This window comes from Orbicella franksi, chromosome 4 (assembly GCF_964199315.1).
Source record: "Orbicella franksi chromosome 4, jaOrbFran1.1, whole genome shotgun sequence".
Taxonomy (NCBI): Eukaryota; Metazoa; Cnidaria; class Anthozoa; order Scleractinia; family Merulinidae; genus Orbicella; species Orbicella franksi.
In genome coordinates this window covers 862,463-889,615 of record NC_138148.1, presented here as the reverse complement: position 1 = coordinate 889,615, position 27,153 = coordinate 862,463, and the positions used below count along the sequence as shown (strand labels likewise).

The following is a 27,153-nucleotide window of genomic DNA, read 5'->3' as shown; positions in this document are numbered from 1 at the left end:
AGTTCTTCCGTCATGTGTAACACAGACTCTAAACAGGTTGGCAAAACGTCAAATTTTTCCCGTTTTCACTCTGTGTAGACTGAGGTCAAACTGACTGTATAGCATAACCATCTCATTGTGCAAACATATTAACACATCAGCATGTAAGCGTGTAAACAGAGCGGCACATCTAGGAGCCATATCACTTCAAGTAAATCGAGTTTTTTTCTCTTATTTCAGGAACAGAACGAAAACTTCTCGCCCAACCCAACAAGGGCAACCACAAGATTATCCCAAGCTAGCGTAATTAGTTATGCCAGCCACTTTAGCCGGTCGGCAACCCGTAGGAACAGCGAGACTAGCAGTGTCGATGGTAAAACAATCAAAGACTTCTTTAAAAATATGATGCGGAAATTTTGCCCTGATCGACCAAGGTATTTCAATCGACCGTTGGAGGACAAACATGGCTGTAATGATGAGGTGAGTTCAGTTCAGTGTAATATTCTTTGCATCTAGTCATCTTGTATCAAAAGCAATGAGTTATGAAGCGGCTGAAGATAATAATTAAGTTATAACTCACGATATAACCGATTGCCTTTTACGCGCAAATCAGTTGTATTCCGCTTCCGCGCGTGTTGCTTCGTCAAAATTTAACGAACTCACTCGGATCATGCGACAAATTTCACGGCTAACAGTTTCCTGAATGATGAATTCCAAATGGTTACAAGTTCGTTTTAGCTGGAGGCGACCTGTAAGTTCATATAGCCAAATTATGAATACCTAGTTAACAGTCTGTACATCAAGATTAACAAGCAAACTAAGTGATGTCCTGATTCAGCAAGTAACCGCTAGTCACTATTCTCCGATAAATTAGTGGCTCTGTCTTTATGGATTTCTTCACTGGAAAAAAATGACAAGGACACTTTGAGTTCGGTTGTTCAGAGCGCAAAAAGTGTTTTCTTTGGCCTAAGAGAAAAGCATTATCACTCTAGCAATTATCTTTGTTTACACAGAGAAACATTTGTTTACATCATTCATCATGACTGATTAAGCTTATGGTGGCAAAACAGACCCAAACAGACCAAACAGAAGGAAATTAGACAAATAATAAAATGAGGTTTAATGTCATATATGTGAGACATAAAATTTTATATTTTGTACTGATGGTTCAGTTCACTAAATAATGTTAGTTAATGGAATGTACAAACAATAGTTCAGAATATAATTGCTGACGCCCAATATTGTCTCTTGTATGTCAATGAGAAAAGCAAATAAGAAAATCAAATTCCGTTACTAATATTTGTTTCGTGCACAGATAGTACATGAGATTGAACTTCTATCAGATTTATGCTTATTGATTCACAAGCAGCCCCCCCAAAAAAACTTAGACATTCTTGTAAAACAGATACATACATGTAGCTACATGTAAACGACATGAAATCATTTATAATTAACAATTAGCATAATTAGTACAAGGCTGAGTGAATGTGAAAACTCTGTTAATTGTTTCACTTCGTCAGCAAGCACTGTTCTATGGTACTTTTCAACTGTTTGCAGTATTTTTGCGGTCAAAGGCACCAAAAGCACTCGTCTGGCTGAGCACAGCCATGATTCAAGGTTTTCTTCCATCTTGTTTCTTATTTTAAACAAGGGTGGAATACTGTGTTCATCTTAAGTCTCAACTACACTGCATTTCGATTACTAAGATAACTTTTTGTGTTGCAAAGTGATTCAGCCTTTTGCTGACGAAATTAATATTTTTCCGCCTTAATCAAAAGTTTACTCAGTAAAATTCCCACGACAAGAAATGAAAAGAGAACAGCAGAAACCTCAAAAATTGTCTGTCTCTCTACACTGCCTCAGTTGTATTGAATCATAAGGTGACGTTATCAGAGCGAATACTAAATATGCTTGGTCACAGAAAGTTTCATTTGTAATGCTCTACGCCACACAGGTCCTCGGAGTGCTTAATTTTGACTTCTAATTTTCACACGATACATGAAAATTGAGCGATTTATCAACTCTTTGAACAACCTGTCCGAGGCAGATTAGAAATACTAGATCATAGATGTTTAGAATTACGGTTATGTTTCTCTCTTTGAAGACGGGCACAAGACAGAATATACGTCAAGACGAAGCATTTCACCTTTAGCTGAAAAAGAGAGTACATGATAGTTGAATCTCCTCAAATATAATCGACTATCATAAGCGTGGTCAAATGGGAAAAACTATCTTTGGCTATTGTGAAACATTTGACCAAGCTCAAAGTGAATGATAATTGATAATAGTACATCATGGTTGGTGCTACAAATATCATGCGCCATTTCGCCAGGGATTAAGAGACGGACTCGGTTGCGAGTTAGGATAATCCTTGTCTAAACATGGGCATCACACAAAACAAAAAATACGGGAACAAGATCAAATAAATAGCTAAAACAAAGTAAGGTAGATGAAACGTCACGAGGAACGACGAATCTAGGGCTTAGTGAGTCTCAAATATAGATCGTGCCACAATTCGGCTGGACTGGTTTTACGTCTCTGAAGTCAATAACATGTGTCGCTAAGTTAACGAGACCATGCACAGTCTTGTCCTCGAACGGCGACAGGTTAACGATCCAGACCGCAGCGAAAAGTATTTGAGAGATCTTTGAAACACTGTCTTGTCCTTTTTATGATAATATACCATGGAAATTCACAATGGGAATGTACGTCAATAAGTTCCGTTTTCCCCTCACTTGTGTCGCAAATTAATCCATCTGCATAAAACATGTTCATAATATCCTTTCACGGGATAAAGGAAAATGGCTCCATCTGAAGGGCCTATCCACACCATTTTGTTACCACATCAACAAAATAAATTGTAGTTCTCGGTTATTCTGTATGATTTTTTGTTATGACTAAAATGATTTTAGTCTGCGGTCAGCAGAAACCACCAAACAACTGCCCATTCTTCAAACAAAACTAGGTTTATCCACGTTAATGCATTTTAATGAGGATAAAATTTGTGAATTGAAAATAACGATTTCATTGTCGCTTGAGGAGAACCCCGTTTCCATGGCAACACCAGCTCGAAGACGTAGTCGTCGTAGTCGGATGAATGAAATCAATGTTTGTAGATTAAGAGTACGATATAGAAGTTGATACGTACGGTGCTTCAGGAAAGTGTCGATATCTCAACAGTCCTGTTCTGTTCAACACTGTACCTCATGATCAATATCAACACGGCGATTTCTGAGAGACATTATGTCTTCTACCAGGTCTTGTGCACCTTTCTAATTGGCTGAATTGAAGAATATTTAATTATTCAGCTCTCACACGTAAAAACCTCGAGCTTTGTCTTGGTATAAACTATAAAACGACTGGACAGCTGGTCGCGACATGAAACCTTTGATCTTTCTGGATTTGCAGACGTTCTGCTTCGAGTTGAGAATTGCGGAAATGTATTTATCTACTGCTGTCGCTTCATACATGTAATCGTTCCTCATATGGATGCCCTTAATAGTACCTTATCAGGCTTCTTAGAGAAACTGAACTCTTCTGAGGTAATTTTATGATTAGGAAAGACTTCAAGTTTGTGTCAATTTCCTTGAACATAAATAATTCTGGACAGCGATACAGAATCAGTTATGATATTTTAGTTTGTTTTCGCACGTTGGACGAGGTTGATTTCAATGACGACTTTCAAACCTTTTTACCTCGATGTAAGTTTAGACAATTTAAACCGTTGAAAATTGGTCGTAAACAAAATATTTAAAACCGGATTTCGTCGAATTTCAGACGCCTAATTAAAAAAAAATGGGAAATTATGGTCGCGAAATGTAGTCGGTTAACTATCAATGCACAATCTGTCGATCGTTACAAAATAGCGCTTATCAACAGTAAATTAAAACTGAAGCTATGATGAGAACATTAGATAGGCTTCTGGGCTGTGGTATAATTGACAAAATATATTTTACGGAAGCACTAAAATTTCAGCCACGAAAGGTAAACAAATTAACTATTTAATACTTTAAAAGCGGTTACCGAGATCTTCTCTGCGATCCAACGGCACAAACCTCATTGAAAAACGATGTAATTCGTGAACGATTCCTGTAAGCATAGCAACCCTGTTAACTACTAATTTTACCATGTTAATATCGCTGTAGTGGCTGTATTTGGCGTTAAGTTTGTTTGTTGTCTTAAAAGATAACGAAAGACGCGACTGTGCTGGCTTTCAACGACGCAATTAAAACCGAGAAATGTGTAGTAAACGACATGTCTTCGAACAAGGAAAATTGTTTTCTCCATCATAAAAAGCTTGCCATACTGTACTTTAATAGATAGGAACAACTTGCAATTTTTTTCTCTACTGAACTGAGTTTCCCTTGATTTATCTTGTTAAATAAATTATCGCTCTCTCACAGAATCATTGTTTGCGAGTTTTAACGGCGTACATAAAAATTCTAAGTGTTATCTTCGAACACGGCCAGCAATCTCGTAAAATAATTTGTTGATTTTTCTGATCATGACTCTAAATGGAGATCAAGGTAAGGAAGGAAACTTTTTTGCCGATTTTGGACAAGAGTTGGTCATTGTACAGCCAGCTAACTCAATTCTGAAAACTTGGTTGTATATCAAGACAATATACAGAAATAAAGCCACTCTTTGATGATTTGTTCGGTTATTCCCATTAGCTGACTGCTTGAAAATGTGATGATTTTGTTAGGAGAATTTGGATATTTATCTACTAAGTATCAGGGAATAATTTCATCTTATTTCTATACCTTCCTTAGAAGTTTTAAAGCTTTGTTTAAAAGGGAATAAAAAATGGAAATTAGGGTAGACAGATCAATAGCTGACTTAAGCCTAATATTTATCTAAAAAATCAAAACATTTTTCGTCCTCGATTATCATTTTATTTTGCCATCAATTTTCTGCTTTTTAGCAAGCGAGCAAGTAGAATTCTCCCCGGGAGAATGATATTCCAAACAAAAACACCTGCGTTAAATTTTGCGTTTCCTTTGTAATTACTATCGTAGTTGTATTTAGTTGAATAACATAGCTTGTACTAAAAACGTCCAGAATATTCTTCTGTTTGTTTTTCCATGACTAACTGAAAAAGAAAACTTACCAAGTCCAGTGGAGTGATCTGAGTAAATAGCACCGCGTGTGCCCATGGCATTGAGCCCGCTTGTGCGTTTAGCACTGATAAGATCTAAATAATCAAACCCGGTGGGCTAAGTGGCTTGTGGTTAGGTAGTACGAGACATAATAAGATGCCCTTGGTTAACAACACTATCAAGCATTTCACGTTATGTAGCCTAAATAAACAGAACTCTCTCCTCAGTCGCGGCTCCGTGTCGTGGATTGGTTTGAATGCTCTGTGGTCTTCTGTTTTGAATTTTCGCACACAGGTGAAAATTAGTGGACAACATATATACACATATTTCTGTAGTGGTGTATCAGTCAGCAGATAATTGAATATTTCGAATTCAGCGTCTTGAGTACCAGGCATCCTTTTACTGGAAACACAATTCAGCATGCGAAGAACGGAAGAATTTTACTCAGGTTTTGCAAACATAATCCAGCGCTCATAAATTTGATGTGCGAATGCGATCATGTCTTGTCTTTGTCTTTATTATTCAACTCTACTCATGGTAGAGTTGGTCTTTATTTTTCAACTCTTACGGAGGCAGCGTGGCCGAGTGACTTAGGGCGCTGGTGTTGTAATCCGGCTTCAAGGCCTTCACCCTGCCACTAGCGGGATTTGTTTGTTTGGATTTTTTTTTCCACTAGCGGGAATTGTTTCTCGGTAGTCCCGAGGAGTTCAAATCCTCGGTCACGCTTTGTAAATAGCCAACTGGTCTGCCTCGTGCCAGTTGGGATTTTTAACTAAGTTACGTTCATTTGAAATACTTGTTTCCTTTGTTTCAGTGGCATGCCTGTAAACTAGCTAAGCTTAGTGCTTGTATAGCTAAGTGCATGACCACTACAAATAAGATTTTTATTTTTTACATTTATTTTTACAACGCGAGAAACACGATTAGCTCGCTGTAGTAGCACATGTAGGTTTTCTATTGTCCTCTTATGAAAATAGTTGGATAAAATATACAGCTATTTTTTTTTTGTTTCTTTATCATATAAAACAAATAGATTCCATGTAGCCGTGCTGTTCAGTAATAGATCATAGATGGCGTCAAAAGGTGGTAAGAACATCAGTGACACATTCGCCTAACGGTTCATGTGTCACTTTTTAACGTCATCTGTGATCTGTTACTGAGCAGACGCATGGCAACATGGAATCTATTTGTCAAGTAGAGTGATGTTCAGTTGATCTGTTTTCTGTTGTAGACCTTTATCGTCATCACCAGCCGCTTTGGAACGCCGCACGTGCACAGACTAAATAAAGCCAAATCTGTTTATATATTTGGTCAAAATCACCCTTTTAGGAAGTTTTCATTGTATATAACTACAAATCAGTATCCTTTGGACAAATTATTATTAAATCTCCATAGTAAGATGTAGGTTCAGTTGCCTTTCAGTAAGCTCGTTAAACTTTGGCGCGAGAGATCTGAGTTCGAACCCTGATTTGGGAATAACGCTCAGAAGTCGTGTCAAATTTTCAACCCTTTAAATAACAACATGTCACAGACTTAAACTTGACATCCACCTTTCCTCAACTTTAATATCTCCTTAATGATTAATAACCTGCCCCCTTTTACCTTGTTGACCAGTGCCGTCAGAAGAGCAACGGCGATCTGATTCCATATTGAAATCGAAGGTCATGATAGGTTTCAGTACCCCCGAGGGCTAAATATCCTTTCTTTTCCTCTATTTTCATCCAAGGGTTTTGCGCTCAGAGGGAAATTCTAGGCTTTTTATTTTGAGAACTTTACGTTTGGTCACTTCTATGCCGTGTTGATTCATTCTTGATGATAAATTCTTTAACTCTGTTCAGATATTTTGAAATTTTTATTATCCTAACTATTTTAGTAAACTGTGTTTTTCTTGCATTGACAAATCCTCCAGAGGAGCCTGAGTGAGTATTTCCAATTGATTTCACTTTGTAATAATTACTAATCAAAGTAGTGATAATTTTCTTCCCTTTGCTAGTGAACATTACAAACATCCAAACGATTTCCCTTGGTTATTTCTTTAGCTTGATTTAATAAGTGAAAATGATAGACAAGCAGTTCCCGCCATCTCTCGAGAAGGGCAAACGTGAGGCGAATTTTTTCGCCAGTCAAAAAACGGAGGGGAGCAAACGTGCAGAACAGTCACGTCGTGTTCGTACTTTTTACAAATGTCAGTAAAACGCGAACTGCAAGATGGCTATTATTTTTGTTTATTGGACCGAACCCATGAATGACCAGAGGAAACGTTGTCAAATACAGCAAAAGGAGACCAACAGAACCAGAAGTCTATAACATACATCCTATCCGGTATTAATTGACGTCTGATAAAACTGATGATATCCCGAGATAAGGAAATAGTACCCTAGTTGCTGGTGTTAACAGGTTATCTGTCTCTCTCTTCTCATTCAACAGATATGTATTTGCAGCTATTTATACTGTTGAAATGATTCTCAAAATAATTGCCAAAGGATTTGCTCTTCACAAATATGCGTATTTACGAGACCCGTGGAATTGGCTGGATTTCGTGGTTGTAATATTTGGGTAGGATCTCTTATTTTGTCGAATTTTACTGTTAATCCCTATATCGAGTCAAATATCGCCGGATATCCGGCACAAGACAAGTGCTTAAACATTCTCATGAACCTTTGGAGGTTAACAGGCTCTCGTTACTTAAGAAAATCAAACCCAAACAACTAAGGGGTGGACCATGTGCTGAAGCTGAGAAAAATTTGCATATTAAAATCTGGTACACTAACCTAAAACAAACGCCTCTTAACAGACGTCAACAACTACCGGCGCCTTACAAACGACTTATCCACGACGGAAACGAAACCGACAAACGGACTTCTAACAGACCGACTTCACAATACATGGACCAAAAACAGACCAATTTGACTAACAATAGACGGATCGAAACCGACCAATGACTGATGACAAACTCTACACGAGTCTTTCAGCCAGTACCATCTTGGCTAAACTGACCAATAACGTTCAACGGACCAGACTTATAAGATCATCGACTGACAAACACTATTCACTTGACTCTTGTCGGTTGTCGAAACGTCAGTCACCAACAACAGTTCTTTTCATAACTACCCTCACCCGGACGATCACACTATACGAACTACTGATACTCCTGGGTTCAAACCATCTACTATGATAAAATTTATTAATGCAGGTCCTCAGCTGTTTGGTAACAATTTTCCTTTGTAACTCTAAATAAGGTAGAACTAAGATTATTTCCTTTTTGAGGACTGTGGTGGTTGGATTCTTCGGTCTGTTTTGCTGCCTGTTAAAGCGATCACGAGTAGCTGTCATGCGTCTGCTATCGCAGGCCACGTCACGTCAACTGGTCACAACTTAAAATGGGACCACTTTGATATATTGGCAAAAGGTCGGTCAGATACTCATTGCAAGATAAAGGAGACTCTACTAATTAGGGAATTGAAACCTACCCTAAACGATAATGTTAGCTGCAAAAAGCTTTATCTTTATTAGTTTGCATCTTTTAATATGCAAATTTTTCTCAGCTTCTGTCATTGTTATTGTTAATTAGTTACTTATCTTTAATTTAAATTTAGTTTTTTCTTCTATTCCAAACGGTCACTTCTGAAGATGTATGTCGAAACATACGAAACCTCAAGTTAATGAATTTTGTTTTCCAAAATGCGTTTCAGTGTCATGTTTGTCACAGCAGTTTGTGTGCTATTTCTTATTAAGCTAGGATGGCTAAAGGAAAAGAGTATTTACAGTAATGGAAGAAACTGGGCGTTTCCAATCTCTTTTGATTGGAAACTTTTCATTGTAAATCACAGATCACGCGTAAACAGCCGATATAAACAGCGTTGTTATATTTCTTTTCTTTCTCAAGCTATGTAACTTTTGCTCCTGGGGTGGCAAATCTCTCTGGAATCAGGACATTCCGAGTGTTTCGAGCTCTCAGAACCATATCAGCCGTAAAAGGTTTGTGATTGTCAGTTTAGAAACAGAAAGCAAAATGAAACTACAATGCATTTTCATTATGCCGTTTGGTCGCTATTGGCTTTACTCTTTTTGGCTTTTTAGCGCTCATCAAACCTTTCTCTTTTATTTCCCAAATTAATATCAATTTCAACTATATGAACCTCAACTTAATAGTAGAGGGATCGTTTGTGAAAGAATGCATGACCAGAACATCCGAGATACATTTAAAAACGCGAGCCTGCATATATCATGTGTGTCTACTCTTAGCTCTACTTTCGTCCCCACCGTCGTTTCTCGTACACTCATTCTAAAGGATTCTTATAATTTATCAAGTATTATAAACGATTACTTAGCTTCCTCGTTGTGTGATCTAGGAAGATTCAGTTACGATATGAAAACAGATCGAAACAGATGTTGGGATTAACCGCTCATCAATTAAAGTCATTATGTCCCGGAGGTACAGTAAAGTTAAGTTTGCTGTTTTATAGGTCTAAAGATGATGGTGAACACTCTCCTTGCATCCATGAAGATGTTATGGGATGTACTCATCCTCACAATGTTCTTTATTTGTATCTTCGCACTTGTCGGCATGCAAGTATTTGTGGGTGTATTGAGAAATAAATGCACGGAGCCTGGGCCCGAGAATCTTCAAATTTCTTACAAGGATTACGCATCCAATCCAAGTGAGTACTTCATGTTTACGATATGATGATTCCCTTTAAAGTTTAGTTCTAGTTTAGAGCACATTTTAAATAATTTTAAAACTGACCCGCTATGTTCCCTTTACATTGTCTCCGCATTGAGAAAAGAAAAGTACAGTTTACCTTGTCATAATATCTTTTAGTTTACTTAATGATCCTTAATAGCTCTTACAAATATTCCTGATATTGACTTGCATACATACCTGGATCGATTTAATCGATGATCGATCTTCCGTGTTCTTGATTCTTTTCAACCTGTTTATTTTAGATGTTTGGATACTTGACTCTGAGGACAGACCCATCGTCTGTGGAAATAATTCTGGAGCTGTGTGAGTAGATGTTGTCAGAATCACCATATTTTTTTTTTTTTTTTTTTTTAATAATTTTAATTTACAAAACACAGTTCTACAATACTTACGTTACTTACAATACGGATCACTTATGCTGGCAATACAATACTCAATACAGTTCCTTACAATTACTTGCAATACGGGCTACTTACACTGCTAACAATATAATACTCTACTTACGTTACTTGCTGTACATACAGTTACTTACAATACGTTATACTGTGTATTGACTTTGAGGAGGGAGGAGTACTTCTCACTAAAACATTTAATTAAGACAAATTTTCAAGCTTGTATTTAATGTGTAGCTTACTGATAAAATCCTAAATGGAGATGGCCAGGCTATTTAACTTGCTTGAATAAATATAATGGCGCATAAATAAGGTGGTGTAGTTGAATTTCCGTATTATTGCTATGTCGTGGGAGCTTGCAGTAATACCGAACAAGGTCTCCTCTGTGGTAGGAGAAATTTGACACGCATTCACTTGGTTGAACCAGCTCAAGACTTTTTGGGTAAACAATTTGGTAAACATACATTCGATAAAAGAGTGCTCAATTGAATCTTTATCTCCGCAGTATAGACATTCATCGTCCGCCTTAATACCAAATCTGAATAGTTCTTTCTTAGTTACTATCGTTCTATGGATTAATTTAAATTGAAACTCTTTGAGTTTAGTTTCCTTACAAATATTTTTTAGTGATTTAAAGATCTTAGTCCACATGTCCCTTTTTAAAGAGAGTTTTTCGCTCCAACGTTTAGGGCCCGTTTGATCTTCGGTGTGAATCTTGACGTTAAGCAAATTATAAAAGTCCTTTGACTTAGCCTTGGGCAGATTAATTTGTGTCGATTCGTTGAGGGAAAAGATATTATTATTTCCGGTAAAAAATGATTTGTTGATGATGTCGGAGCACTTGGCTAGAGACCTTAAGCGTTCCGGAATAGCACTAACAACTTGATGATACTGTAAAAAATTGGATTCACAGGAATATTTATCCCAAAACTCGCGGAATGTTAAAAAATTGCCACTTTCATTCAATAGGTCATTAATTGATAGAATACCCTTTTTAAACCATTCACTAAGGAAGATGGGTTTCCCGTCCACCAATATATCTTTGTTATTAAACAATACTAACTCCTGCTTTTGATCATACGAGTAAAGAGTTTTTAATTCGTTGAAGAAGTCTAATATCTTCTTATAGAAGGGCGGGAGATCTTTAGAATAATTTGTGTCGTAGTTGCACCTTAGTAGAAAGTTTAACCCTCCCTTTCTTCTGAAATAGTGCTCTGGAATAATACACCAATTACTATTGTCCGAAGTCCGCAACAGTCTCGGGATCCAGGCGAGTTTTAGGGCTTTTAACATAATATCAAAGTCGGTCATGCGTATTCCACCGTTGTCTGGATCCTGGTAAAGGCATGATCTTTTTATTTTATCTTTTTTGTTTTTCCAGAGGAACTTAAAAGATTTTGTTCTTACAATTTCCACAATTCCTTTGGGAACATCCAGATTAGAGGCCGAATAAATAAGTTGCGATATGCCCAAGGTTTTAATTAACATGGCTCTTCCAAATATCGTCAAGTCCCGTGAACTCCACATATCCAGCTTAATTTGCAACTTTTGGATCTTTTTGTCGAAGTTGAGCTCGTTATTCTCCTTAATATTATACGAAAAATATATCCCCAATATCTTAACGGGGCTGTGGAACCATTTTAAATCCAGAGGCTTACTTCTATTACTTTTCCATTTCCCCAACTAAAGCGCCTTCGTTTTCTTTACATTTAAGGACAGGCCAGCAATTCGTTCGAAATCCCCAACAATTTTCAAGGCCATTTCTAAAGATTCTATGTCCGCATTGAATAGAGTTGTATCATCAGCGAATTGGGACAGCTTGATTTCCTTACCGAAGACTTTGATTCCTCTCACGTTGGAATCCTGACGTATCTTATTTGAGAGTACCTCTGCAGAAAGAATAAACAAATAAGGGGAGAGTGGGCAACCTTGTCGAACTCCTTTTGATGGTTTAAACCAACTGGTTATAAAACCATTGTTTTGTACCGCACTTTCTGTGTTCGTGTAGAATATCTTAATCCAGCGCTTGATGTCACTACCAAAATTAAAATGGTCTAAAGTTTTCATTATAAAGGGCCATTCAATCGAATCAAAAGCTTTACGGAAGTCTAGGGAGGTTAGAATGCCAGGTAAGTTTTGTAGATTCGTATATTCCATTATGTCGCTTATAAGTCGGATATTTTCCCCAATGTATCTCCCTTTTACGAAGCCCGTTTGGTCAGAGTGGATAAGGTTTGGTAGTGTCGGTTCAATGCGTTTTGCTATTGCTTTTGCCGCTATTTTAAGATCAACATTAAGCAAAGTAATCGGTCTCCAGTTTGAAAGATCTAGGAGTGACCCGTCTTCTTTCGGAACTAAAGTAATTATTCCCCTTCGTTGTGAAATGGAGAGTTCACCTTTCTCGTGCGCTTCGTTAAAACTTGCTATTAAATCGTTTCCTAAAAGATCGAAAAAATAGGTATAAAATTCAACGGTAAATCCATCTTCCCCCGGTGCTTTATCATTCTGAAAGGTTTCTAGTATCTTTTTGCATTCTTCGTACGTAAGTGGACCCTCCAAGGTTCCTTTCACGTCCTCTGAAAGCTTAGGCGATTCAACATTTTCAGTGAATGTGTCATAAGCTGTTTCAGAAAAGGTTAAATCCGAGGTATATAGGTTTCTATAATAATCTTCAATTTGCTCTAGAATCAGTGTCTCGTTGCGCGTAATAGAATCATTTTGTAATCGAAGTTCACTGATATAGTTTTTTTGTTGTAATTACTTTTTTCAAGATTGAAAAAATACTTTGTTGGGCGTTCACCATTTTCTATCCAACGACATTTTGCTCTAAACATTGCCTGTTTTCCTTTTTCTTCGTAAATTGACTTAAGTTCCGTTTTCAGTCCGTCATACTCCCGTAGTACTCCATCGATGTAAGGAGAAGAAAAATTATCGCAGATAATAACATCAAGTTGGTCTATTCTACGTCTTAATTCCTGTTCTCGGTTGCTGATGCATTTTGCTTTATTTTTGGAAAAGGAAATAGTCGCAGATCTGATTTCCATTTTCATTAACTCCCAAAAGAGCCTCTTATCCGTCACATGGCTATAATAACTGCACGCGTGAGCGTATGTATCACGAACCTTACTCACATACTGCATGTCATATTACATTTGAGCTACAGTAGGATATTAGACTGAAAACTGTACAGACGAGAAGGTGGGAAGTAGAGTCACTTGTACAATGTCGTGAACCTTTAAGATAATTCTCTCTGGATGTACTTTAGGATACCTTTGGGAAATATTAAGGTGTAGTGTATGCGTAGAAACAAGTATTAAAAGCTTTAAGTGCATCAGATGATCTTCCTACAAAGCTAAAGAGCAAAGCAAATCACGCCCACCATAACATCTTTTTTTGAGTTGCATCTGATTAGTACTCGTATTTTTACTCTACAGGCACTGTTCAGCCAATCACAGCTGTCTTCCAGACGCAGGGGCTAATCCTAATTATGGATATACGAGTTTTGATCATTTCGGCTGGGCCATTATGACGTCATTCCAGCTTGTTACCTTGGACTTTTGGGAGAATGTGTACAATAATGTGAGTTATTTAAATTCTTATTTGCTTGCGAAAGGAGGCGTTTTTGTCCCCCTCTATTGCTCGCCAGCGACTCCTACCGAAAGGCAACTTTTAAAAAAAAAAAACGACTGTATTCTTGCTCGAACGGTACATAGTTAGTATATTGGTGATCACCTGGCAAGAAGAGCAAATCGAGTTCGATTTTTTCCTTCGACTTTAAAGAGATAACAGATCGCGATAGGAACACTGGCCTGGATGTACGCCTGTTGTTTCATTTGCTATTTGCCTCCAAGTGGGAAACAATTTTAATCGCTTTGTAACATAGTCATCTTTTTGGAACTAGACGAATATAACTTATACAATTTCTATAGCTTAACATCATTCCCTGAACTGTTTTCCACTGCAGAGAAAATGGTGAAACCATCAGCTGTTGAACTGGCCTCTCAATTAACAATTATTCCACGAGCGCGCGTTGGATATGACTATAATAGGCTATAATCGTATCAAACACTCGAATTGCATTATCCAAAGATTCAGTTTTTAATATGATTACTTATCCATGATTATTTTATTTTTTTCTTAAGATCCTTTACGCCCTGGGTCCGTGGACAGTGATCTATTTCCTGTGCATCGTGTTGTTTGGCCGATTTTACCTGATCAATCTCGTTCTCGCTGTAGTAGCAGCATCGTATGAAAATGAAGTGCAAAATGCTAAGCAGGTAAACATGTAGCTACGAAAAACAAATAACCATCAAGTGAAATAACTCACGTAGAGAAATCCCTACAAAAGTGGTGCTGGTACCACTGTGAGATCTTTAAGCTTTTATTTAAAACTCGAGTATATACAGTGTACGAGAACATATTCAAGACTCTGTGTTTTCTTTTCAGGAAAATGACAACTTACGCTTCAAACAGAAACAACAGGGCTCCACCTTCTCTCTGCGCAGCCGCAGAAGTATCTTGAGCCTCGTATACGGTGAACAAGATGTGGTTTTGGACGAGACGATTCACAAAGCCATGTTCGATCAAGCAGCAAACACTGAAAACCCTTTAACACTCTCACAAGCCGAGTCAATTTCTGTTTTTCAAATAAAACAAGGCCCTCAAGACATTAAGGACAACACAATTACAAGAAAAACCCTCACAAACAATAATCAAAGCGGGAATCCAGAGAAATCCGTCAAAAAGTGTTGTTCTTGCTGCGCTGGGCTATCTGTGAAGTGCGGATTTTGGAGACCATTTAGAAAACGAGTGAAGCGAGTCGTAGAGGGCAAAGTGTTTGAAGTTGGTATTATCATGATTATTCTGATTAACACTCTGTTCATGTCTATACAATATCACGGAATGGACGAGGATTTGGGTTTAGCGATTGATATTGTTAATCTGGTAAGTAAAGACACCCAAACCTTCAATTAATCGGTTTAAGTTGCTTTTAAGGACATTATTTTAGGTTAGCTTTTTACTGAAATGCTATATGTTTTAACATGTTTTGTATTTTTAGCAACCATTGTAAATTTACATCGTTATTGTGTAAAAAGCACCTGATCATTTCATGGAAAGTATATTGTATTTTAATATTATTATTATTACTATTATTATTATTAATTATCAGTTACATTTTAGTTATCAGTTAATTGCTAATTGGTTGTTGAGTACCTGCCCGGCAACGCAGCATAATGAGCTACCTGATAAATTCGATGGGTAAAAATATCCCAAATTTGTTTTAGTTCACAACACAATGGCGTTGAAGAGGTAATGAAATTCTTTGGTTTACCAGGCTGTGCTTTAAGTCGGTTTTGAAGACAGGTATACATGTTTGACAAAATAAAGAACGAAAACAACCCCTGCTCTCTTCCAAACAAAACCACATCCCTTCGTTCGATAATATGTTTTGCCAGGTGCGCATGATTTACAATCCGTCAAGTTCCAAAAGTTCCAGCTATTTTCAAAGTTTAGTCTCACATTTAGTATCAGGATTGCAACTGATTCTTGGCTCTGTTTTGCAGGTCTGTACATTTATCTTTCTGGGGGAAATGATTCTCAAGCTGATCGCTTTCAAGTTTCGTGGTTACATCAAAAGCCGCTGGAACATTTTTGATGGCGTAGTTGTGGTAATCAGTCTCATAGACACTGTCTTGACTCTGTCAAACCTCATCGACAACACGGGCACAAGTGTATTGAGATCATTTAGACTGGTGAGCATTTTAATTAAATCCTTTAAGATGGTTCAAAATATTCCAGTTTTTGTTTTTGCTGTAGTCAGCTACCTCAGGGCCGGCTAGTTCAAACTCCGATTAGGTTATCCCAGGATTAGCGGGAATTTTGTTTTCAGTTTTGTAACTTTTCTTTAAGTTTACAGCTTTTTTGGCAAATTTTGATTCATAAAAATAACAATTAGTTTTCCTGGCGTTCTTTCCAGGTTCGTATTCTAAAGCTCGCCAAGTCCTGGAGCACAATGTCAAGCCTTCTGGCAACAATAGGTCACAGTCTGGGAGCGCTTGCCAACCTGTCCGTCATATTAGCCATCATCATCTATATCTTCGCTGTGGTGGGCATGCAACTGTTTGGTTCTTCCTACACGCCTGAGAAATTCGACGGCGAAATTCCTCGGTGGCGATTCACAGATTTCTGGCATTCATTTTTGCTAATATTTCGGATTATTTGCGGAGAGTGGATTGAACCTCTGTGGGACTGCATGAGGGCTGCAGGGCCAGCTTCCATTATACTCTTCATACCAGCATTTATTTTAGGACACTTTATTGTGAGTAAACAAATATATTTTTCGTTGTCATTTTGATTTTTCATACTGACTTATACATAAGTAAAAATGAAATTCATTCCAATATTTGTTCATGCACCAATTTCGATATGCCAGTGTAACTTGGATCGGAGGCGAAATGAAACAAAATGAATTATTTATTTCCATACAAACTCCAATACATCGAAGTTATTTACCAATAGGTTGGCAACAATACTCACGATTCTGTCACGTTTCAGATCTTGAACCTTTTCCTGGCGCTTCTGTTAAGCTCATTCGCTGGTCAAGCCTCGCCCTCATCCGCGCAAGGAAATAAAAAGAACCGAATCTTCACGCGCCTAAGAAAGGTCGTGATTGCGTCGCGTTTCATCAGGAGAATCAAATCCAAAGTCAGGTGGCCTCAAAACAGTGTATCCCCGACAGAAGAGGTCGTGGAAAGTAAGTACGCACAAAACTAGGGTTTGAGTATTTACTTATGGATAGTCTCCCCCAATACCAGACATATAGGCAGTGTTTTTCGTCCTTCTGCTGTGAAGAAGTTGACCATCGTAAAGTTTCATAGAATTGTTTCTGTGATGACTAATAAGACCAATTCGAGCCCAGACGTCCCTGGAACTCTTACTTCGCAGTTTAACTGAGTTCTAAGGAACTGTTGTGAGTACAGACACTACTGGATTTGTGGACTGCAAACTTTAGTTCCCTGTCTCACGACGCTGTACTTCACATGCTGCAGTTGTATAGATTAAGCCCTGTCCACACTAACTTGCTTTCGTTTGAAAACGGATTCTTCCCTTCTTGAACAGATTGAAGCTGATTTTTCTTGAATTGTAAAATAAAAAGAGCAATGAAGTAATTACTAGCCAAATAGCACCATAGATTGCTAAGATTAGGAAAATTAAGATGACAAGAATTATCAATGCTAGACGTATTGCAAGACGCGGCTACTTGCAAAAATGTAACCAGTTATTTGAAGGATCAGCATTGGACAAGTTTTCAATTAATTCAGACTTGGTTTAAATTGCCAACAAGGTAGCCGATTTAGTGAGGGTCTTACGTAGAACGCAATTGCGAAAGATGGAGAAGACGAAAGAAACCTCCTCGACTATTTAACTGAAATCGACTTCAGTAGTTAAGTAAGCAAATGCTTTCTCACAGAATGAAATAATCATATTGCAGTTGAATTTCTCTTTTTTAGTCAGCAATGGCCATACAGACACAGTGGGATCAATATCTAGGAGAGCCTCGCAAGTGGACTGCCCGCCTGACTCACCAAAAACAGTATGTTGCTGTTCCTTGAACACCCGGGAATATGAAGTTGACAACTGCTTTCCGACTCAGCGCAGCTGCTGTAGTAGGTTTGAAGATACCACATGTCACGTGATTTGGATGTGCGTACGTCACAAAGTTAAATGCTTTGTGGAGCACAAGTATTTTGAATGGTTCATCGTGTTTCTAATTGCAGCAAGTAGCATTGCTTTGGTGAGTGGATTTTTCTTTGAGCATGTCCATGATATTATCACAGTTACACTGATATCACTCTGTTATATTTCATGACTCACTATATGCCAAACCGTCGAATGTCGACGGCAAACTCGGAATCAGATTTGCCAGGCAGGAATGTGCCGTCTATTTCACAATAGGGACCTTACGCATATAAGACGGCGACGACGAGGACGACGCCTAGTAAAAATTTTCTATTTTACTTTGAAATTTCGCATTTATTTGGAACTTTTCAGTGTGTCTGTCGGTATTAAAACTTGCCCCTGCTGAATATGCTACGAATGCGTTCAGTTCCAAATAGAAATACGAAAAATTTGCCGTTGTGGTTCACGTTCTCCAGACAACGCAGAATTTGGTCATTTCACGTTTCTGTTTTGCAGAGGAAGGCAAAGAAATGTACCTAGAATTATAATGCACGTGCACAGCCATTGTTTTGCTCATTAGACCTTTTGTTTGGTGACGTTCTCGTTGCCGTTGCCGTCGTGTTCTGCGTAAGGTCCCTAATGATACGTTGCTAAGAACGTACGCGACAAAGACTGACCATGTTCGTTTAGATAGCCCTCTGATCATGACTGGTCGATTTAACATGTCAACGAAAAAACTGAATGAATGTCGAATGTCTGCAAAAGTAAGCATAGCGAATCAAGGCATGAAAAAACCACCACCGCTCCAAATCGGTGATTATCAAGTTAATCTCTGCCATTGACCCATGTAAAATGAAGTGTAGGGACTACTATTGGCTCTACATTAATGGTAGTACTTGTACTGCCACTGGACGGAAAAAATGGGAAAAAAGAATTAAAATTAGATAACATCGATTGGAGGTCAAAATTTACTCTTATTGGACAAACATGTTGTGAAAATAAATTGAGAGAATTTAACTTTAAGTTGATTCATAGACTAACTGTTACCAAGAAGAAATTATGTACCTACGGTTTAGAAGACGAAAACAAATGTTTATACTGTAAAGAGCCGGACTCGATCCTTCATACCTTTGTTGAATGCCATTTTACTCAAGACTTTTATACCAAACTTGTCGATTGGTTCAATGCAAAATTCAATTGCACTTTCTCCCCAAAGTCTCATGAGATATTGTTTGGAATAGTGATAAATATTTCTGAAAACAGCGTTCTACAATTTAATTACTGTTTATTATTTGCAAAATATTACTTATACTATCAGAAAATGTACCCTAAGCATTGCAACATAGACGAGTTTGTTATTAAGGTGGAACAAAAGCTGATCATTGATAGTCGTCTGAAGAGAAAGATTCTTGTATGAGATGCCTCTAACCCTGATGCATTCTATCCATACTTTATGCTCGACTATAGTGACTATGTAAGCAAGATGGTGCTCGACTTGTAATTTTATATTAAGTGTGTTCATTGTAATTTTATTTTGTTGTAACCAATAAAAAGATCTTTTCTTTTTGCAAAAAAAAAAAGAGTTTTTCTCTGCCTATGAAAAACTTGAAGATAATTGCTCATTTTCTAACGTGCTTGAAAGTTTTCTTCAATTTTACTCAATGACTTGAAATAACTTGACTATGCCAAACCCATTTGATTTGCAAAAGTTTTTAAATATACAAGTTTCACTTCTTCTAAGGCCTTCGAAGACGTCTACTTGGACAGCAGACCAACCTTGAAGGAGGTTTTAAGGGTGCTCAACATTTTCTTTGCCGCTGTGTTCGTGCTCGAGTTCTTACTCAAAATCATCGGTCTCGGTTTCACGTCCTATTTCTCGAGCGCGTGGAACTGGCTTGATGTCGTTATCATAGTGGTAAGTAATCTTGTTAAATCTTCCTCTTGAGGTGTTTCCGAATTTCTCCCTAGCTGTAAAATGAGAGTTGCTGTAGCTAAGTATTCTAGTTGTTTGACTTTAAATTTAGAAGTCTCGGGTTAAAATCGCCGTTTAAGTTGTTACTGGATTTACTTGAACACGGTGGCTCTGAGTTTAACAGCTCCACAGTCAAGCTTTGTTTCAATAGCTCCTTCAGAAGTTGATTACCTTTCCATTAGTTACGATTATTATCCAATAGTTTTATGTTCAGTTTGTTTTAGTGAACGTTATCGATGTCCCTATTTTTGATTCCTCAAATGAATTACTAGCCTGGGGATAGCACAACATTTCAAAATTTATCCAGAAAAAAATAACAGCTCTGGTGGTACCAGTTATTGTGTCTGAAAATGTATTTTCATTCTTTCAAAAGGTTTCGCTCATCGCTTTGTTTGGCAATGAAGAAGTCATGTCTATTCGCTCTCTGCGAACACTGAGAGCTTTGCGGCCACTGAGGGCAATCTCCAGATTTGAACGCATGAGGGTGAGTTATTTTAAAATGCTTTAAGCGCCGTTATTTCCCAGTTTCCGATGTCCCTATTTCAATATTTTTATTTTCATTATTGCTCTATGATCTTGCAGTGTCTCGAAGCACGCCACCTTCTTCAACCAGTGCACTTTTCAACCAGATAGCTTTTAGTACATGTAAGGCAAATGGCCAATTTCCTCCATAAGGCACGCCCGCAGGGAATCACGGTAGTTGTTTCCATCATCTTGGACTGGATATATATTATTTTTGCAACCACCATGATTCCTTGCAGGTGCGCCTCGTGCAGGGAATTGGCCATAAAAGAAAACTCCAAAACGTGACCCCTCTGGGATCCGGTTTAGATACACAAGGAAAAAATTCCAATCGGTGACAACTCAGCACACTAGTATATAGGATGAAATAACGCCTACACTTTATGTCGGCTTGCTATCCTTTGAACGTTACTGGGAACAACATACATCGTGTTATATAAACGATAGCCACCATTTGGCACGAAAATATGCTAGGATATTTGTCCACGGACCTTGTCTGTTCCGAGAAGAAAATGGTCTGTGACAAATTATGTTAATATGGTCGTCGATTAATGCGGACTGTGACATTTTTAAGCCTCTTGGCTTTATTTTTCAGGTGGTGATCAGCTCTCTGTTTCACGCCATACCCGGAATCGCCAATGTTCTTCTCGTGTGCCTGGTATTCTGGCTTATTTTTAGTATCATGGGCGTCAATCTTTTTGGCGGGAAATTCTACAAGTGTGTCGACGCGCGCGGCGTTAAGTATGACGCTTCTGTAGTGGCTAACAAGTCCGCATGCCTTGCAAGAGGAGACCGCTGGATTAACTCAAACGTTAACTTTGATAATTCTGGCAACGGATTTTTGGCACTTCTTCAAGTGGTATGTTTAATTAAGAAGTTAAAGATTCCGTATTTCGAATATTTTGAAGGAAATCATGATGTACTTTTCTAAAGAGTTGGCACAATAGCAGTACTAACAACATCATAGAGCGACAGGTCAACTTAATAATATAGTTATATATAATTCAGGTGTCAATGGAAAAAATATTTGATAGCGCAGAAGAGGGGCATCTCCACTCAGTTAAGTTGGTAAAAATCGTGAGATATCACACCAACTGTTAAAATCTGAATAAAAATAATACAATGGGATTCTAAAAAAAAAAAACAGATTCAATAGTAGCTGATGTGGATGGTCCTGAGGGAAAAAGGAAGGCAGATAATTATAACCTGTTGCCTTTCAGGCTACTTTTGAGGGATGGATGGAGGTTATGGAGGACGCTATTGATGCTACTAAGGTTGGTAACATTTATCTTTGCTTCGTCTTTTCTGGTCTCCGTGTTCAACTAACACCCATCCTCGAACCAACACGATTTAACATTCAAAAGTCATACTATATTGTAAAGGAGTTTTGTGTGATATGCTAAGTTACCTTCAAATCGAAGGAAGTCTCATTTCCTTAAAATTAAAGTTGTCTTAAATAAAAACAAATACCACTGGTGGAGGTAATAATGAAGAAAAGAGGAACAACGCTTGATGTGATTACGAGGGAATACAAAAAAACTAACAAGAAAAATTAGGACTGAATTTCACAAGATTCGCCATCCTTGACGTAGCGACTTTAATTTCCGCGTTAGAAAACTAATGAAGCTTTTAGTTACTATCGCTTTCAATAACACGAGACCTCTGAAGTTTAAAACTTCCGTACCTAACGATTTCATTTTACGCTGCTGTCAATAATCTTAGCGGAAGTCTCACGAAACAAAGTTTTTTTCTTCAATGACTTGAAAGTGTTAGTAATAGTCTATGCTCTGTAAGTGACGGATCTTGAGCCATGTTGTCTCTTTCTTTTTTCGTTACTCCTGTCATTGTCGTGGTAGATATGTTTAAAGCAGCATAAGAAGACATTGTTAGGTATGTTTTGGAAAGTTTTGAAAGTCGCTGTACAAATGCCAGATAATAATAGTGTCATTTTTTTTGAAATTGAGGCTTTTCAAAAAGAAACAAAAAGACGTACATTGATTCATTTGAGAAAGGTGCTGGACTGAAACTTCATGCAATGCAACTTTCAAAGCAAGAGTTGCTGTTTACTATCACTCTGTATTAACTCGCATGTTGTTTGTTTATTGCTTGTTTACTTATCACTTACAGGTGGATCAACAGCCCGTGAGGGAGAACAATATGGCTGCTTACATGTTCTTCATTGTGTTCATTATTTCTGGATCTTTGTTTGTCTTAAATCTTTTCATCGGTGTCATCATCGACAACTTCAATCAACTCAAGCAACAGGTCAGCAACCATACACATTTTTTGTTTGTACGTCAATTAAACCGAATTAAAACGTGCTCGACTCTTAGCTAGTGAAATTTAAAACAATATTATTGTTCCCCTCCAGCTGTGCTTTTCTTTAACGTTGATTATGTGAATACAAAACAAAGTTTACAATATTGACTCTGTTGTTTTAATGTATTCTTGCCAACAGATGGAGGTGTTGGGTTCCGTACATATTTTTTTGACTCCAAACCAGAGGAGTTGGATGAATGCGATAAAAAACGCAGCAGCTAAGAAGCCGAAAAAGAAAATAGCAAGACCAGAGGTAATGACGGGATTCCGATCAAAGATTCTTCGTAAAACAGATCCCACACAGTCTGTACTGAACATCGCTCACTGGAAAATAAATTTAAAAAATATATTGCTAGTACTCATCTCTTTGACAATTTTCCCTCAATACAGAACCGCTATCAAGCTGTGGTGTTTGACATGGTGGAAAATCGCAAGTTTGAGATCTTTATTATCTTGGTGATCACAGTGAACATGATAGTGATGATGGTACAGCATTATGATCAGACACCTCAGGTTACATTGGTGTTAGATATCCTTTAATTCAACTATTTTGGAGTATTTTTACGTTTTTAGCAAGACATCCCTCCAATATTAGCCTTAAAAGACGAGACGCCTTGAGAGAGTACACTAGTCACTTAAAAATGGTGAAATAAGTTTCTGGTTTACACTTGTTGTTCTAGTGGTTAGTCCACTCGATACTGTATCTAGCCGTCCAGGTTCAACTTCTGGCTGGGGCCATGATTTTGTGTCCTTGGGCCAAACACTTTACTGATGCAGTGTCTCTTTTCACCCATGGTTTGAAAACCCTATCAGACATTCCATCCTCCCGGGAGGGGAGCAGCGTTATAGTCGCAAACAAAAGCCACATGCACTGGTACCGATAAGGCATCTGTCTTTTCCAGTCTCCTGAGACAGGAAAAGACTTAACCTTTCCCTGGGCAACTGAGAACTTGGTAACAAGCCAGTTTTCTAGTAATGGTAGTAGTTATAATTTATTTAAAGACGTGACACAGGAAGTGGTTGCCCGTTCTACCGAGCCAGGGACTCAAGATAAAAATGCTCGAAAAAAAACAACTACAAAAATAATGTAGAAATTTCACCTATAATAACCTTTCTGGTAGCTTATTAAGACATTACATCGTGTTTGTCCTTAACAAGAGATCGCCCTATGTGTCCATCACAATACTTCAACATCGTATTCACCTGTATATTTATCATTGAGGCGATACTAAGAATTATCGCCCTGAGATGGGGATATTTTCAACAGCGCTGGAATGTGTTTGACTTCGTCATTGTCGTATTGTCGATAGTAGGTAAGAAATTGTCAGGATATCGAAATTTATGCCATGCCATAGAGAATACAGCCAATCAAAATACAGGAAAGCCGTTTTATATTTGACAGTATAACACTCAACCTTCCCATCGCGCGCCACGCGTATGTCGCATTGATTGTGTTGATCACTGTATTTTCTACGGCGTAGTTATGTGACGCTCTCTTGTGGTATACCACGGAATATCAAACTTGTCACATGTATTTTCTTGGTATCAGTACACACTCGTCGTATACCGAGAAAATACAAGTGACTCGTGGGATAATCCATGGTATACCACGAGAGAACGTTGCATAACTAGTATATAAGTTACTTTTTATTCAAACTGTGGATATTGAAGTGTTTTATGCCGGGAACCCGTCTTTCGAGTGCTTTATCGCACTGAGATGTGTCTGGTTGCCAATGACTACGGACTAGTTACTGGAAACTCGCACCATCTTGTACGCTACTATTTGAGTTGTTGTTCTTTACCTAGATTTGAAATTTGCGGAAGATTATGAATTCCAAATGTCAAACTGAACATTTTCTAAGGTTCAAATTAAAAGAGAATATTCATCAACAGAATTCGTATCCACGCTCGTAACAACTAAATCTAAATGCTCGTGATTTCATTTTGCCGAGGTATTGTACTATCTTTCTTTTCCTTATGTTTTACAGTTTATCTATGGATCACAGTCTGTCGTTCCGATGGCTTTTTTACAAGTGTCATTTTATTTTTAAGGTGGTCTAAATATAGCGAGAGGCGCTGGCATGATGGCTAGCTCGCTGGACTTGAGTAGTCCGGGTTGGAGCCCTGGCCTGGGACGATGCGTTGTGTTCTTGGACAAAGACACTTTATTCTCACAGTGCCTCTCTTCACCCGGGTGTATAAATGGGTACCGGCGAATCTAATGCTGGGGGGTAACCCTACGATGGACCAGCATCCCATCCAGGGGGGTAGTATACATACTCCTAGTCGCTTCATGCTACAGAAACTGGCTTTATGGGCCACTGGTTTGACGCAAACTTGACCTAAAGTAGCACGACCTCCCAAGCCTCTTTAATAAAAGTCGTTTTTTTTTAATTGCTTTGCAGGTATACTTGTGGAGAACCTTAACAAGACAGGCATCATCATAACACCTAATCTCTTACGTGTTGTTCGCGTATTCCGAGTTGGCAGACTTCTCCGCTTCTTCGAGAAAGCTAAAGGCATTCAACGGCTCATGTTCTCACTTATAATCTCCTTGCCAGCGCTGTTCAATGTGGGAGGCATACTTTTTCTCATTATGTTCATCTACGCCATCATAGGAATGTCCTTCTTTGCCCATGTCAAGAAGACAGGCGCTTTGAATGACGTGGTCAATTTTGAAACGTTTTTGAACTCGATGGTGTTAATTTTTCGCCTTATGACTGCGGCGGGCTGGAACGATGTTTTAGAACCATTGATGATCCAGCCGCCAGATTGTGACCCGAATTATAAAGGGCTGTCGAATGGCAATTGCGGAAATGGCTGGATCGCAGTTTGTTACTTTTCAAGCTTCATTGTAATTATTTTTCTAGTCCTTATCAACATGTACGTTGCTGTAATACTGGAGAATTATAACAACGTCATGGAGCAAGAAAAGATTGGAATTACCGGAGAGGACATAGATTTGTTCTATCAACACTGGATGCTGTATGACCCAGACAGCACTCAATACATTTATTATAAAGATCTGTCGGAGTTTCTGCACACCTTAAAGGGAAACCTGAGAATTAAACAACCAAACAAGGCCGCATGCGCGCTCCTGAATATACCGCTGTACGAAGACGACAAGATTTACTGTCTGCACTTGCTGCAGGTTTTGGTAAAGAGAGTTTTAACTGGCTACGAGGAGTTTGATTCCGAGGAATTTAACTTACTAATGAAGCGAATGGAGGAAAGATTTCGAGCTGTTTTTCCCGCAGTAACACATTACCGTCAAACCACCACCACAATGGATAAAAACCGCGAGATTGTCGCCGCAAGGGTTATAACACGCGCGGTCAGGAGATACCGGGAAAGGAAACGTAGAGAAGCCTCGTCATTGAGTGTTGCTGATGCTGGGAGTAAACCAGACACAGGAAACATCAATCATGGATTGAATGAGCATGATATGAACACACTAGTACACGGAGGGTTAAACAGAAGCCGCATAGCTGACTTAGTACTCTCTGGGGACAGGCTGAGTGATTCTCTTCCTAATCTATACAAAACTAATCACTTACAGCCGCTGAAAGGTAAAACAAAGGCAACAACTGCATGGACACCTTCACTGGAAAAAACAGTTTTCACTAGGGTGGACACAGTGAGACAAGGAACACCAAGGTCTGCGCCACTCAAGAAAATAGACGTGATGAAACAGCCTACAATCGATCACACTAAAAAAAACTAAAATAAGCAGTGAGCCGATTGACTCTACAAGCAAACCTAGTTACAGCTGAGTACAATGTAACAACTGCAAAAAATCTTCGAAAGAAGTTCCTGCGGCAACAAAACATGCAATGTTTTCTGAATTTTCTTTCTATTTATTTTTTTAAGCGTTGGCCTTCCAGTGAGAGCTATTTTGCAAATATGATATGTTCAGATTTAAGTTGTTTATGTTGTTTGTAACTGATTGTTTTTCTTGTTGGAGTACAAATTCTAAGAAATATATTTTGAAATAGAATAGACACTGAATAGATGAAATTCTCTGATATTTGAACTGCGGGATAAACATTTAAGTAGTAGAAAAATCATCCCATACGCAGTTGCGATAAAGCCCGAAAAACAGTGGATTTTATTTGGTTGTGGATATAACTGCGATGGCGTTTCTTCTAATTTAACTTCTTGTTTTTTTCTTATTTAATTTGAAGTGTCCTCTTCGTAAGTTTACACTCGTTCTTCAGTTTGCTGAACCCTCCGGCTGAAATCAGATTCACATATTATTTCGAGCGATATGCCTCCCTGCGTGAATCGCCTTGTTTGCGATCTAAGATTTTTATTTTCTAACTAGCCTGGATTTCACTGATCTGAGCACTCCTCACTGATCTGAGCACTCCTCACTGATCTGAGCACTCCTCTCTGATCTGAGCACTCCTCACTGATCTGAGCACTCCTCTCTGATCACGCCCTAAGAGGGCTAGACATTGAAAGATTCAAAGCATTTGCAATAGA

The 27,153-nt window shown here is 38.2% G+C and overlaps 1 protein-coding gene across 1 annotated transcript; it reads left to right on the top strand.

The window, feature by feature from the left end:
• LOC145485767 (sodium channel protein 1 brain-like) lies at positions 1 to 26,728 on the top strand. Its single transcript, XM_081464391.1, has 24 exons — positions 1 to 36; positions 220 to 459; positions 6,310 to 6,437; positions 6,917 to 6,997; positions 7,506 to 7,634; positions 8,965 to 9,056; positions 9,545 to 9,739; positions 10,026 to 10,086; positions 13,610 to 13,754; positions 14,318 to 14,452; positions 14,622 to 15,119; positions 15,740 to 15,928; positions 16,153 to 16,494; positions 16,731 to 16,929; positions 17,687 to 17,970; positions 19,597 to 19,770; positions 20,201 to 20,311; positions 20,945 to 21,208; positions 21,570 to 21,623; positions 22,477 to 22,614; positions 22,808 to 22,921; positions 23,059 to 23,197; positions 23,850 to 23,981; positions 25,074 to 26,728. The coding sequence occupies exons 1-24, from the start codon at positions 13 to 15 to the stop codon at positions 26,390 to 26,392; spliced, it is 5,187 nt and encodes a 1,728-aa protein (XP_081320517.1). The 5' UTR covers positions 1 to 12; the 3' UTR covers positions 26,393 to 26,728.
• Positions 26,729 to 27,153: the final 425 nt, after the last annotated feature.